The sequence below is a fragment of the Chenopodium quinoa genome, unplaced genomic scaffold (assembly GCF_001683475.1).
Source record: "Chenopodium quinoa cultivar QQ74 unplaced genomic scaffold, ASM168347v1, whole genome shotgun sequence".
NCBI classification, from domain to species: Eukaryota; Viridiplantae; Streptophyta; class Magnoliopsida; order Caryophyllales; family Amaranthaceae; genus Chenopodium; species Chenopodium quinoa.
Genome location: NW_018744020.1, coordinates 259,879 through 274,628, shown reverse-complemented (window position 1 = coordinate 274,628; position 14,750 = coordinate 259,879). Strand labels below are relative to the sequence as shown.

Sequence of the window (14,750 nt, the reverse complement as noted above, 5' to 3'; positions counted from 1 at the left end):
ACCCTTGTAGTAATCAAACATTGTCAAATATAGTAATCCCTCCGTTTTATATAGTTTATCCTACTTAGATATTTATTGTGATACAAAATAGGTCAACATAGGAAGAATAATACAATACAGTACTTTGTAAAATTCAGAGCAATTATATGAATAATAAAAATGTTATTACCCATGTTTGCCCTATTTTTCTTTTTAGTTCATCCTTTTATAAGTCTGTCTCATAATATTTTCTTTGTATTAGACCACTATTTTACTTTATCAACCACTGCATTTAAGTCCATTTTTTTTTTAATTTATTTATTTTCTATCTACTTGTTTCAACCAAAAGTTAAAAAAAATTAAATGGAGACAGAGGGAGTAGGGTTGTAATGATACATGCAAGTATATTGATAAATATAGTAAGATATACTCCATAATAATATAATACACCACAATTGCTCATGGATTTCACCATCAAAGGCAGAAAGCAACACGGGTAAATTAGGTCTGATGTGAAAAAGTATGGCAAAATACAAGTAGTTGGAATACAATATTAGAAAATGATGGAACAATAGCAGATTAGTATTTAGTAATAAGAGTAAAGGAATTGTTAGAGGACCATATAACGCCACTTCACCATTTGGAGATTGATAAATTAACCAAACTAAGCTTGTAAAGGGAGTACCTAACACATCATTTATTCCACCAAGCTAAATTTAAAATAGTGGTAAGATTGTTACCTTTCAATCTTGAGGTTGGGGTTCTATCCCCACTAGAGACATTTGGGTGAGTATCCCTTACCCTTCCCCTTCCCCCTCACTCTTAAAGTGTCTGACCCGTAAAAAAACCAAACCCAAAAAAATCGTGAGGGTTGAGGTACGGTCAGCGTCTTTCTCCTTATCTAAAAAAAAAATCATTTATTGCTAATTGTGTAATTGGTGATTATATACATTGTTTGATGTAGAAAGGATTCAATTTTAAATTTTCGATATTACCCCAAGACTTTTTCACATTTTATGAATCTATATTATTTCTAATTTTCTACTACTTAATTTTTTTACACAATCATATCTCTTATATAAAACATATTTACAATTTTTTTTTTATTTTATTATTATTTTTTTTAAAATCATATCAAAAAATATTCCTAAAATATTTTAAATTCTATCAATACTCATTCTATCTATGTTTACTTTTCAACCAATATTCAATATTTCAATGGAAATTCAATTTCTATCAACTTTATGATCTTATTATACGTAGTATGAATTAATATGATATGATTCATATGAGTATACCAGTAATTTGGATTAAATTCAATTTATTATCTTTTCTAATTACATACTCCCATGATTCTATCATAAATGAGCAACAACCATTTCAATATAAAATTCAATGAATTCTCCAAGTTGACCTCCAACAAAAAAAAAACAAAAATACAGTAAAAAAAATGCATCCAATCATTATTTTCTCTCTCCTCAGTTCACTCTCTCTCCTCCATTCTTCCTCGGCCATCCCACCCCACCGTTCTCCACCCTTCTCCCCTTCACAACCACCCTCTCTACCACCGCACCACCACCCCCTCACCCCACCACCTTCTTCGAAGTCACCAAACCCACACCACCACCTTCCTCCCGCACGACCACCCCGTGTTCCCACCTCCTCCTCTCGCACGACTTCGCCAACACCTACTCTCGCCCCCCTGTCACCGCACCCTACTCCCCCCCTTCTCACTGCCCCTTCTCCCACTACTCCACCGTCGTCCTCGAGTTCTCCGCCGCTTGCCGTGGCCGCCAATTTGACCGCATCTTCGGTGTTTGGCTTTCTGGGGTTGAGCTCCTTCGTAGCTGCACTGCCGAGCCTACACGAGACGGTATTTTCTGGAAGGTTCGTAAGGATATCACTAAGTATTCTTCTTTGCTTTCGCAATCTAATCAGACTCTTGCTGTTTATATTGGGAATCTTGTTGATCAAACTTATACTGGTGTTTATCATGTTAATGTCACTTTTCATTATTACCCTGTTGTGAATGATGATGGAAATTCTGGTGATTTGTTTGGAAATTGGGCGGATTTGATAGTACCCATTTCGAGGAATTTGCCATTGAAGGATGGGTTGTGGTTTGAAATTCAGAATTCCACTGATTTCGAGTCGAAAAAGGTGTCGATTCCCAGGAATGTTTATAGGGCTGTGTTAGAAGTTTATGTTTCGTTTCATGAGAATGATGAATTTTGGTATACCAATTTGCCGAATGATTATTTGTTGGTGAATAATTTGAGTAGTAATACGCCTGGAAATGGGGCTTTTAGGGAGGTTTTGGTGAGTTTAGATGGTGAATTGATTGGTGCTGTTTGGCCTTTTACTGTGATTTTCACTGGTGGAATTAATCCCCTCCTTTGGAGGCCGATTAGCGCGATTGGATCGTTTGATCTCCCTAAATATGAAATTGAAATCACTCCGTTCTTGGGCAAGTTGTTGGATGGAAAACTGCATGATCTCGGGTTTAGTGTTACGAATGCGTTGAATGTGTGGTATGTTGATGCTAATTTGCATCTTTGGTTGGACAATAAAGTGAAGGTTGTGAAGGGGGAGTTATTGGAGAACAATGCTGACCCTCTAACTTTGTCGACGAAATCACGTTTCAAAGGTCTTAATGGCAAGTTTAAGGTTGCTGCAAGTAGGTCTATAGTGTCGAAAGGATGGGTAGAATCCTCTAAGGGGAACATCACAACAGTTTCGATTCAAGAATTCGATTTCCAAAACACTAATGTGCTTAAAAATGATGGTAGTTTTCAGGCAGTGAATCAGACTATTCACTTTAACACCACTGTTTCTGCAAACATAGAGTCTGCTGCCTCTCCACTGTATAAGATCGAATCACACAAGAAGTTTCCGTTGTTTGTGAATACCAACCAGATTGATCAAGGTGACAACACCTATAGTTTGCTGAGCAATGTGACCTTAGGATTCGACGAGGATAAGACATTGGCTGCTGCAGGCGTGCTTTCCTCAAGCACACTGCGAAACTGGCAAAAGGGGGATGGAAATATGCTGGTGAAGAACAATTTGGTGTCTGGTGGATTGGGAAGTACACATCAGGTTTATGATTTTAATGAGAACACTGGTAAATTTTGTTACTTTAGGAATGTGAGCAGCTACAACTACACCATTGTCTTCGATGATGTGAAAGATAAATGTAAGGTTGAAACCCGAGGTTACATTCCTCGCTTCTCTAATCATCGTGTTACACTACTGTAAGAGTAGTTTCAACATTCAATTTATTTGTTTGTTTGTTTGTTCTTTGCTTGGTATCTATAAATAAGGATGCCAATGTTATAATAAATACAGCTTCCGAGTTAAGGAAGCGAAGATTGTAAGAGATAATTAGATAAATATGCTTGTAAATTGGTTAATCTTTGTAAATTGTTAGCTCATGTTAACTTTGAGAAGGATGGATTCGTGACAATATCCTTGATACATTTAGTTGTACGTTACTACGTTTGGCCGCACATCTGCACTATTGAATGAAACCTGATTTTCACTTAATCATTGACATACCTACTTGAACCAATCTATGCCAATGAAATGGAGAGTACATCTTCAGTACAAACTAAAAACAAGTAGTAAACCAGCAGCACTAGCAATGTGCAAACAGAGGAAAAGCTCAAGTGTTTTCGATTTGCGATTCATCATACCAAACGTTTGATAAGTACGTTATGTAATCCACGTAATATTTATTTTAATTTTATTCAGGATAATGCTATATGTAGCCCCAAGGGCTATATATAATAATTAAATACACTCTTGGATCTTGTAGAAAATTAGGAATTTATGACAAAAACACGTGTAAATTAGTGTAATTAATGTTTATTTTATGATTTTTTAACTTTTTACTATTTTAGTGTAAATTAAATTCTTATATGTAGCCCTAACAAGGGCTATGTATAGCATTTTTCTTTTATTTATGTTCTCTTTTAGTTGAGTAGATTATGAACTAGTCAAGATGTTTGTTCGAAAATAATTTTCACATTGTTGTAACATCTGATAGTTAAGATTCATCATACTTAAAAGTTTAATAGGTACGTAATTAACCTAACATTTGTTTTTATTTAATTTATGCTCTCTTGTAGTTGAGTAGATTGTGAACTAGTGAAGATGATTTTTGTAGTTATTTTTTTTAAATTAAAAAAAAAATGCTCAAATAATAAATCCTAAATTAAAAATTGCGGTGAGCGTGGTTAGGATAATGCTATATGTAGCCCTAAGGGCTATATATAATAATTAAATACACTCTTGGATCTTGTAGAAAATTAGGAATTCATGACAAAAACACGTGTAAATTAGTGTAATTAATGTTTATTTTATGATTTTTTTAACTTTTTACTATTTTAGTGTAAATTTAATTCTTATATGTAGCCCTAACAAGGGCTATGTATAGCATTTTTCTTTTATTTATGTTCTCTTTTAGTTGAGTAGATTATGAACTAGTCAAGATGTTTGTTCGAAAATAATTTTCACATTGTTGTAACATCTGATAGTTAAGATTCATCATATTTAAAAGTTTAATAGGTACGTAATTAACCTAACATTTGTTTTAATTTAATTTATGCTCTCTTGTAGTTGAGTAGATTGTGAACTAGTGAAGATGATTTTTGTAGTTATTTTTTTTTAAATTTAAAAAAAAATGCTCAAATAATAAATCCTAAATTAAAAATTGCGGTGAGCGTGGATCGAACACGCGACCTTCAGATCTTCAGTCTGACGCTCTCCCAACTGAGCTATCCCCGCATATATGATTTTTTTTTACCTTTTTATTTATTAATATTCTAATGTAAAAATCTTTGCGAGTGCCAAAATTTTCCAAAAGATAAATATTTACCTAATATAATCCCAAAAAGATTCGGTATTTTCTACTCCTTTTGGCAATGATCATGTGCCTAATTTTTGAAGAAGATCATGGACACATTTTATTAGAATCAATTTTGACACTTTCAAACGGTAAAAAAAGAATCGATCTTCATACACTACCCCAAACTTGTTTATTATTCAAAAAATATCAAATGTCACTTATCTAACGAAAATGAGGGCAGGATAAATCTTATTGCAAATCAAATTTTGCCAAGTGAGAGTTGGAGGATAAGGCATAGGAAATTAGGAACCACTACAACAATTATTACGAATTGAATTAACTAAAGTCACCGTTAATATTCCACCAATCAAGCAAAAATATACTAGTATCCGCTGTTTAGTCATGATAATGTAATAAGATATCCCCGTTGATATAAAACTAAATAAATATAAGCGAGAAAATGTAAAATATAGATGTACAATTGTACATAATTGGACAAAACAGGAAAAACGTTCTCCCTTCTCTCTAAAACAGAAACTTCAACTCCCTCAAGCCTCCCCTGCTGCTGCCGGCGGCCAGAGCACCTTTGCTCATCTAAGGTCGTCGGCGAGCATTTCTTGACGACCTCGGGCCCAATTAGGCGCGTTCCTCCTGGCTATTTTAATCCGAACATTCCAATTTTACTGAAGAAAAGTTAGGGTTAGGGTTTGTTTTTCGAATTTGGGGGATTTTAGGGTCTTATACACGGAGACTATTCTCTGTTCGAAAGATCCGCGATTGGCTGTGTATCAAGTATCTTTCACAGTGGTGTAAGGGCAGCAACGCATCTATCGGCCAGGGTCTTCCTTCATTCCTTTGCTAGAGTGTTCTTCGTAATGGATTTTCTGGTATGCCTTGTTTCAGTTATTGTTGAGTAATTAGGTTTTGATGATTGTAAACTAATGATGATTATCTATCTAACGTGTTTGTTAAGTTATGCATAGAAAGAAAAATTTATTCTTGGAATAGGATACAAGGAACCTGAGCAATGTCACATATATATATATAAGGAACCTGATCAATATATGATAAGCAATAGAGAAACAAGAACAATGATGAGTGTTATGGTTGATAAACATGATGATGGCTAAAGAACCATGAAGGTAACTATGTAAATAGGTGTTTGCATATGTTAGCTTCATAAGGTAAGTACATTATGCATACATGAGTTATATATGTAGGAGTATTTACATAAGCTTTAAGTTTAATTAGTTCTCTCACTTGAAGTTTGTTTATGACAAACAAACTTCAATCTAATGTTTCTCTTAAGTGTTTATGTGAAGACAGGAACTGACTTAGGTGAAGTCAATAGGTTGGAACATAGAAGACTTCAAGAGGAACAAGAGAGAATGAATGAACCTAAAGCTGGTTCTCCCACAAGAACCAAACCACGAAGGAACCAGAAGATATTCTCTAACGAGATGCAGAAGGAACCTTTGGGAGGCTTTCCCACGAGAGCCGGATCATGTTACCTAACAGGTACATGAAGAGTTCCATGTTCCCCAACACGTACATGAAGAGTTCCCTAACAGGAACTTAGTTCCCTAACAGGAACAACGTTGCCCCGATAACTAGAATACATCAATACTATAAGATTCCAGAACAAGAGTTTCAAAGAAACAATATGAAAACGGAGAAATCAAAGTATATCGCTCTAGGATTCATGTAAGTATGTTGGACATAAAAGTCAGTCTGGAACAAGTCTAAAGAACCAAGGTGAACTCATGATAGTCAATGAAATTAGAGTTACTGACTTGTCAGGAACTCAGAGACTGCCAGAGTTCCAGAACCTAATCGGAACTTAGGTCTGCACATCGTTAAATGTCGCAGGTCGAATTTAATGAAATATATATTTACCTAATACGTGCATATCTTTTAGGGATTTGATTTTACAGAATAAAGATATTTATTTTCTAATAAATCCCTTTGGAATAAGATAAGTTATTTTTGGAAAATATTTTCAGCAAAATAAGTTTTAAATAAAATCTAATTTTATGGCAAGTATATCTTGTGTTAAAATATATGGTAAATATATCTTTTGTACAAAGATATGGTAAGTATATCTTTTATAAAAAGATATGGCAAGTATATCTTTTGTAAAAAGATATGGTAAGTATATCTTTTGTAAAAAGATATATTAGTATATTTGGAAAATATAAGATTTAGATAAAATCTGATTTTATGGTAAATATATCTTATTATTATTGATAGAATATATTCTTAACAAATGATATATTTATGGAAAACTTATTTTTGGAAAATATCTTTTATTTTTATCTTTTAATAAAACTTATCTTTTACGAAAAGAATAATTTGGGTGTACTATAAATATGCTCATATGTATTCATTCAAAGTTGAGGTTGACGAAGTGCAGTGGTCGTGCTTAATGGTTTCATCCTTCACCACGAAGCTAAGTCAAACCTCCAGGTTGAAGTTCCAGTCAGGTTCCGGTTATAGTTCGTCCAGTAAGTTCCAGACAGATCTCGAGTAACCAGCATATTAGTTTTATCTCTTTATTCATTGGTATGTATTTAGAGTTACTCTTTGAGATCGTGTAATTGGGAAAAAGGGTTTTTGAGTGTTTTACGTATTGGAGTGTGAGAGTTCGTGAGGATTCTTGTTATAATTATATTAAGAGTATAATGTGTGAGCTTCTAGGTGAAGCTGTGAGTTTTGTACTTAGGTGGTACAAGTATTTGTACTGTGGCAGTACGTGTAGTACTTTGGTGGTACGAGTGAATCTAAGTGTGGTGCTTAGATTGGGTTGGATAGGGTCCTATCAAATAGCAAATCCAGTGAGGATCTTGTGAAAACAAAGGTCTGTGTTTAATAGGTTGTAACTTGGTATTTGCCCTATTATAGTGAAGTGTGTTTGAAATCCCTAAGGTAGGGTCGAGGTTTTACTTCCAATTGGGCCCTGGATGGTTTCCTCGTAAAATCCGCTTTGCATTGTCTAAGTTCCTAATCCGCGAAAAGTAGGCACTAGGAACATACTACAATTCACCCCCCTTGTAGTATATCATCCGAATTAACAGTTATGGAGAAGCTTGTTTACTATTTGGTTACCAATTTGAACCTTAGTTTCTAGTTGTTTGGTATTTCTGGTTTGTCTTTGTTTAAAGTTTTTATGGATAATTTTGAAGAACTTAGGGGGATTTTGTGTATTTCTCATGTTGAAGAGGATGATATCTCTTCTCATAAATTAGAGCTTTAAGTTGGAAAGTTGGAGAATCCTTTTGGTATTCTGGATTTTGTTAATGGTTTGAAAGATGAAGGTAACAATTTCTACAAAAAGAGTAATATGGGATTAGCGCTTGCAAAATACTCTCTTGCACTTAAGATTTTATCCTTTGTTACAGTCTGTAATGATGAAGATAAATCTGTTTTTTCGAGCCTAGCTGTGGCTCTTAATCTGAACTTGGGTGCTTGTTATGTCAAAGAGAAAAACTTTGACAAGGTGGGTCAGTTGTGTTCTACAGTTTTGTGTTATGATACATCTAATGTAAAAGCTTACTTTAGAAGGGCAGTGGCAGCTTTAGAGCTCAATAAGCCCGACTTAGCTTTTATGGATCTCGCACAAGAAATTAGGATTGATCCCACCAACAGAGAGTTTCAACAAAAACTCAATGAGGTGACCTCTTTATTGGGTTGGTCTCCGGATTTTGTTAATGAGGCACTTGCAGTTACAAGAGAGGATAAAATGTTTAGAGATTATGCTAAAATTGGGAAAAAAGAAGAAAAGAGGAAGTTAGGGAAAAAAGGGAAAAGAAAGCAAAGAGATGGTAGTGGAGATGGTTGTGTTCATAGGTGTATTGGTGTAAAAGATGTCACCAAAAAGGAAAAGGATGTTGCTGGAAAATCTTTGAATTCGGAGGAGGGTAAAGCTAACCCTATCGATTAAGATCGAAGGCCCAACATTATTGATAACAATTCTAATCTGAAGTCAACTTCAGAAACAAAAAACCCAAATCTTACAGGGGTCAAGTTATCGGTTTTGTAACCGAAAACGTATTGATTCCTATTTGCATCTCACTCCAACAATGTATGGAGCGATTTTTAAGGGACGGACACAACACTACAATTGCTCTTCCAAGAAGGATTTTATTAGCATCCGAGTACTCGATCATCCAAAGAAGATGGATTGTGTTGAAACTCAAGAAAGTTTTTACACCAATGGAGGTTAGTCACCCCCCTGTGAAAGGGCATGATAGGTGTGAAGCAACTCCAAATTTGGCACAAGAAGATTCGACCATAGGTATGGTTGATCAAGTGTCACCATCGTGTGAAAGTACATCGGTGCCCCTTCCAGATGCTCCATTCTACTCCCTGGTGAAGTCTGCTGCAAGCCCCAACAAATCCTCTTCTCAAAATTTGAAGTTATTGGTTTCTTCTTGTCGTTCCAGAGCTAGAAGGCAAAGTCATTCTCTAAGAAATTTAACTTCCTCTGTTTTTACTAACCCTTTGTTTTGCAGGATGAGTGGCTCAAAAAGGAAAGCGGCTTATCCCACCGAACTTGTATGGCTTCCGAATAGAAAGTTGTTATATGGTTCTACCCCTAATGTTCTAGTATGTACTTTAGTTTATGATTAATTTAGGGTTTTGCTATTGTCAAAAAAATAATAATAAAATAAATAAAAAATTGTACATATTGTGCAAAAGTTGTATATAAATATCAACCCTAATTTTATTTTCATGCATGTTGGGATCCCAAATGCCAGATTGCCAACGGATGGGAGAACTACAACATACATGATACATTAAGTACAAGGAAAATGAAAACACATTACATAAAATTCATAATGAAGTGGAGTAAATTAAAGCTTTGATTTAGCATGAAAATAAAGTGGTCGTCCAATGCATGTATGATGGATAAGTATTAAGTGGATATTTGTTGGAGATTGAATTTAATCATCTGATGAATAACAAATTCTCACTTCATAATCACAAACCAATCTTCCACAGTATTGGTGTGAACCAGTAAAACTAACATCACACACTCCCCCAGCAGGTACACATTCGTCTACAGAATTGCAATACAACAACCTAATGTTAGCACATTGTTTATAAGAGTAACATACAACATTACAATAATTCATTTATACGAATTAATAACCTTATTTTATCCATACGTTTGAGCAATTCTATTTCATTCATAAGAAAACTAACATCAATTATTTAAAATTAAGTAACAACGCCACATGTTCTTTTAAGTAACCCATCTTCTCTTGTTTTTACAATAATAAAAGATAGAATAGGGCTGATCTACTAATTATATATAATTTAATCCTGAACCCATTTTTCCATTATTGGATTAACCCCTTCCATCAAGATAACAACCTTCGATCATCATCATAGTAACCCTTGTTAATAAATTGTCTTTTACTTGTATATTTGAAGTGTGGAAACCATGCATCAACAATGGAGCTGATATTCTTCACAAAAAAAAAAAACAATGGAGCTGATAACCATATTTTATATAAGAATTTGTGTTTCAAATATATGTAAACAAATTCGTCAAAAAAAAAGAGAAAATTGTGAAAAAGGATCTTTTAAATGATCGACTTTTTGAAAAAGGTCTTTTTAAATGAAAACTTGTGAAAAAAGACCTTTTAAGTTATATTTTGTTTGTATGTGGTACTTGTGTGAGCTTGCGAGGTGGTTAATCTTGGAGCTCTGCCGGTGTTCATTATCACATATTAGTCACTTGACTTATTTCAAAAAAAAAAAAAAAAATTCCCCCTTTCCCGACCTCCGTGAAAATATTATATGAAAGGGCGGGTTCGGTCGAGAAATGATGGAAATTTGGGAAATTTTTTTGATTTTTTTTTTAAAAAAAAAACACGTGACTTATACGTGATAGTCAACCCCGAATCTCCTGTGTTGACTACCATACAAGCTCACCCAAGTACCCCATTCAAATAAAGTACAACTTAAAAGGTCCTTTTTCACAAATTTTAACTTCAAAGGTCCTTTTTTAAAAAGTCAACCACTTAAAAGGTCCTTTTTCACAATTTTCTCAAAAAAAAAAAGCGTAAACAACTAAAATTCATAAATTACACACATGATTTTCATTTCAAAAGCAAATTGATGATAATTACATAGAAATAATAAGAGATTAATTATAAAAATTGAACTAAAAACCTACTTAATTTGTGACTGGAAAATTCACAATACTTTAGTTAAAACAATATGAATGAAAATTTTTAGTAAATATATATTCGGGACGAATAAAAAGGTGTCATGAAATTATAAGCATGTTCAAAAAAAGTATAAATCTAGATTTATAAGAAATGAATTTAATATATGCTGTGGAATAAACCTTTTATACATGGGCGGATCCACTAAGGAACAAAGGGATTGTCCCCCCACTTTCGGAAAAAAAAAAATAGAGGAAAAAACATTTCAAGAACAAAAAAAAAAGGGGGGAAATAGTTATATACAATTGAGTGTAAGAAATAAATAACAAGTTTTCCTTAGCTAAGTTGGCAGTGGATTAGAAACAATACAACAAGGGGCCCAATATGAGATTCAACTACGTCAGGGTTCGAATTGTTCTTCAATTAGGTTATTGAATAGGGTGTTGTTAAACGTCGCTCCCATTTTACAGGGTAACGCTCGCATTTTTGTATGAAGTTCCAATTTTACCCCTAACATTTAAATACGGTTTTTTTCCACTATACGACTCACATTCTCACTATCTTACCTCATTCACTATCTCTCTTACTCTCTAACTCTCTAAAAAACTTGAAAATATAAATCTGAAAATTTTTTTGTTAATTAAAAAAAAACAACAATCATCAAAAACACAAAAAAAGGATGGGTGATTCGAGGCGAATAAGGCTTACATTCGGAGGGAGGAGTTTGGGCGGCGGTGGAGGCAGCAGTGGCGGCGGAGGCGGCTTTGACGGCGAGCAGGTAATTTTTTATTAAAACGGGACCTCCAGGCTTCCGCCCAGAATTTCCTGAAGTACCAAGGAGGTTCCGCCTGAAAAATCCGGACCCTCCTTGGTACTTCCGGAAATTCTGGGCGGATCTAACTTCCGCCTAAAATTTCCGGAAGTACCTAGGAGGATCCGGAAATTACAGGCGGATCCTCCCAGGTCCATCCGGAATTTTTGGGCGGAAGCCTGGAGGTTCCGTTTTTAAATTTTTTTTTTTCCGTGAATAATATGCCTTTTTTTCAAAAATTTCAGATTGGAATTATTTCTATTTTTATTATTGTTATTTTTAGTTGATTTTTGTGTTGTTATTGTTATTATTATGTTAACTATTATTTTGATTATTGTTGTTGTTGTAGTTGTTTATTTATTTTTATTTATTTTTGGATTCTGTTATTTTTGTTGTTATTTTGTAGTGTTATTAGTAGTACTATTATCATTTTAATTATGATTAGTATTACTATTATTGTTAATATTAGGATTTTTATTATTATTGTTATTATGGTTATTGCTGTTGTTAAATTTATTTTTTGTTGTTGTTGTTGTTGTTGTTATAATAATAATAATAATACTACTACTAATAACAATAATAATAATAATTATTATTATTATTATTATTGTTATTAGTAGTACTATTATTATTATTATTATTATTGTTATTAGTAGTACTATTATTATTATTATTATTGTTATTAGTAGTACTATTATTATTATTTTTAATTATGATTAGTATTATTGTTGTTGATATTAGTGTTGTTATTATTATTGTTATTATGGTTATTGTTGTTGTTGTTAATTTTATTTTTTGTTGTTGTTGTTGTTATTATTGTTATTATGGTTATTGCTGTTGTTGTTAACTTTATTCTTTGTTGTTATTGTTGTTATTATTGTTATTATGGTTATTGTTGTTGTTGTTGTTGTTGTTGTTAATTTTAATTTTTTTTGTTGTTGTTATTATGATTATGATTGTTGGTGTTGTTGTTGTGATTATTGTTATTATTATTATTATTATTACTAAAATCGGATTTTGTACTTATTTTATGTAGATCGAGGGTTCTGGTGCTCAACATGCAATATCACGACGTCTGAATGCGTCTGTTAGGAGACAGTCATCTCGTTCAGCACCGTTTCAGCCCGAGAAGCAATACGGGTCTACTAGTGGTTGGTTGGGAGACCCACAGTCTGGTAGTAGACGAATTCTCGGCTAGTCATGCTGATGACCGTGATGAATAACTCTCTCTCGTTCATGACCCAGTAAATGTATTTACTCTCTCTCGCCAGATGAAGAAATTGCTGAACAACTCCTCTTCCTTCGGACATTTCCATCCTGAAGTCATTTCGGCAATTGTAAATGTGTCGGATGTTTAGATGATCATCAGGAAATTGCTCTGCAATAGTTGACATGATGTTACGGGGCGCAACCTTGGACTTTGTCATGTCCCGCAAAACCTGTTTTGCACCCGGACTCAATCCGCTTACTTTACGGTGACCCTCTTGGTACACAATCATTGGGTGGTTATGTGTCCCGATGTGATCAATTTTCGCAATGATCTTCCAACTGTCGGTGCTGACTTCATAATATATCTTGATGTAGAATGGACAACCATTAGCTTTGGTTTTTGTGTCCTTCCGTATCGCGTTCTCCAAATCTCTCGGCTTGCTCCTTCGTGACCTATCACATCGCAAATACCGATACGACCGACCATCTCTGGTTTTGTTATAAGACGATTTCACCAAAATAAATCCCAAATTTATGGAAACACCATCAGCCCATGTAACTACATCGTCAAATGTTGGAAATAACGTATCCGTGACAAAATTTTCACTATAATTCACACCGTCGCCGCCTTCTTCAGATTCCATATCCTATACAAATTAAACAAAACATGGTTTATGTCATTATGTAATTTTTTATAATATTAATTATAATATTTATGAAACAATATTACTCTTTGATTGAATCAAGCAAGACAAAATTTGTTTTTTCCCTCTATAAACAACTTAAACAAGTCAATTTATATTGCCCTCCTTGCTCAAAATTCGCCCTGTTTGATCAAATTTTAAAGGGCAAAATCAAAGTCGCCCTCTTTGTTCAATTTTTTTGTTTAAAAAAAAAAACTAGGAGGACATTTAGAAAGGAAAAAAAAGTGTTAATATGCATAAATTCTAATTTTGTCATTATATACAAAGTATTAACCAAGTTATCCTAAATAATAGCAAATATTTAATAATATTTTTTTCTAGGACATTATCAAGCAATCTTCTCATCATTGCACCTTCTAGCATCCCCTTTTTAGCTGATATGACAATTAAATCAACACCACCTGCTTCTGTTATCCCTGTCCCAGCATCGATTATTGAAGTGTCTTTGCTTATTTGATGAGTAATGTCTGCAGTATCTAATGCCTTCTTTGCAAAGTGTCTGCAAAGGTCGTAAAAGTTATTACTTTTCTAAACATTTAAATATAATCAATGTCAAATCTGGAAAATGGAACCAAAAATTCATAATTTGATGTGCAAATCTGTTTTAGTACAGAGAAACTAGAAAATGGAACCATAAATGCATAATGTCAAAATATGCTTCTTAATATTAATATGGCACCTATATCTCTTCAATGGTACATCAAATTGAATAAATATACAAACTCTTTTCATTCTGAAACCCGGGAACAGGATAACTATTTTACTAACATTTTCGACATTCACGAACATGCTTGCCAAGTTAAGTGCAGCTCCATCACAAAAAACAATTGATGGACTAGCTCAATTACTTTATACTCATACATGTTCATCCCCATTGATTCTTACCAAGCCAAATGCTATGTTTCTCACACTTCCATAATCTTAAACTACATTCCAACTCTTACAAGTCCGATAATAATAACCAAGTATTGTTCTGCTCGGTACTATTCTGTTCATACTCAAGTCCGTTGCTTTAAGTTATC

At 33.7% G+C, this 14,750-nt stretch overlaps 1 protein-coding gene, 1 non-coding gene and 1 pseudogene across 2 annotated transcripts; 2 read left to right on the top strand and 1 right to left on the bottom strand.

The window, feature by feature from the left end:
* The first annotated feature begins 1,168 nt into the window (after positions 1 to 1,168).
* On the top strand, positions 1,169 to 3,458 carry LOC110690227 (annotated as a pseudogene).
* Positions 3,459 to 4,694: 1,236 nt separating this feature from the next.
* On the bottom strand, positions 4,695 to 4,767 carry TRNAF-GAA. Its single transcript has one exon. It is a non-coding gene; the product is annotated as a tRNA-Phe (tRNA).
* A 3,401-nt stretch (positions 4,768 to 8,168) lies between these two features.
* LOC110690215 (peptidyl-prolyl cis-trans isomerase FKBP62-like) lies at positions 8,169 to 8,768 on the top strand. The gene is made up of 2 exons (XM_021867047.1): positions 8,169 to 8,569; positions 8,675 to 8,768. The coding sequence occupies exons 1-2, from the start codon at positions 8,169 to 8,171 to the stop codon at positions 8,766 to 8,768; spliced, it is 495 nt and encodes a 164-aa protein (XP_021722739.1).
* The last annotated feature ends 5,982 nt before the right edge of the window (positions 8,769 to 14,750 follow it).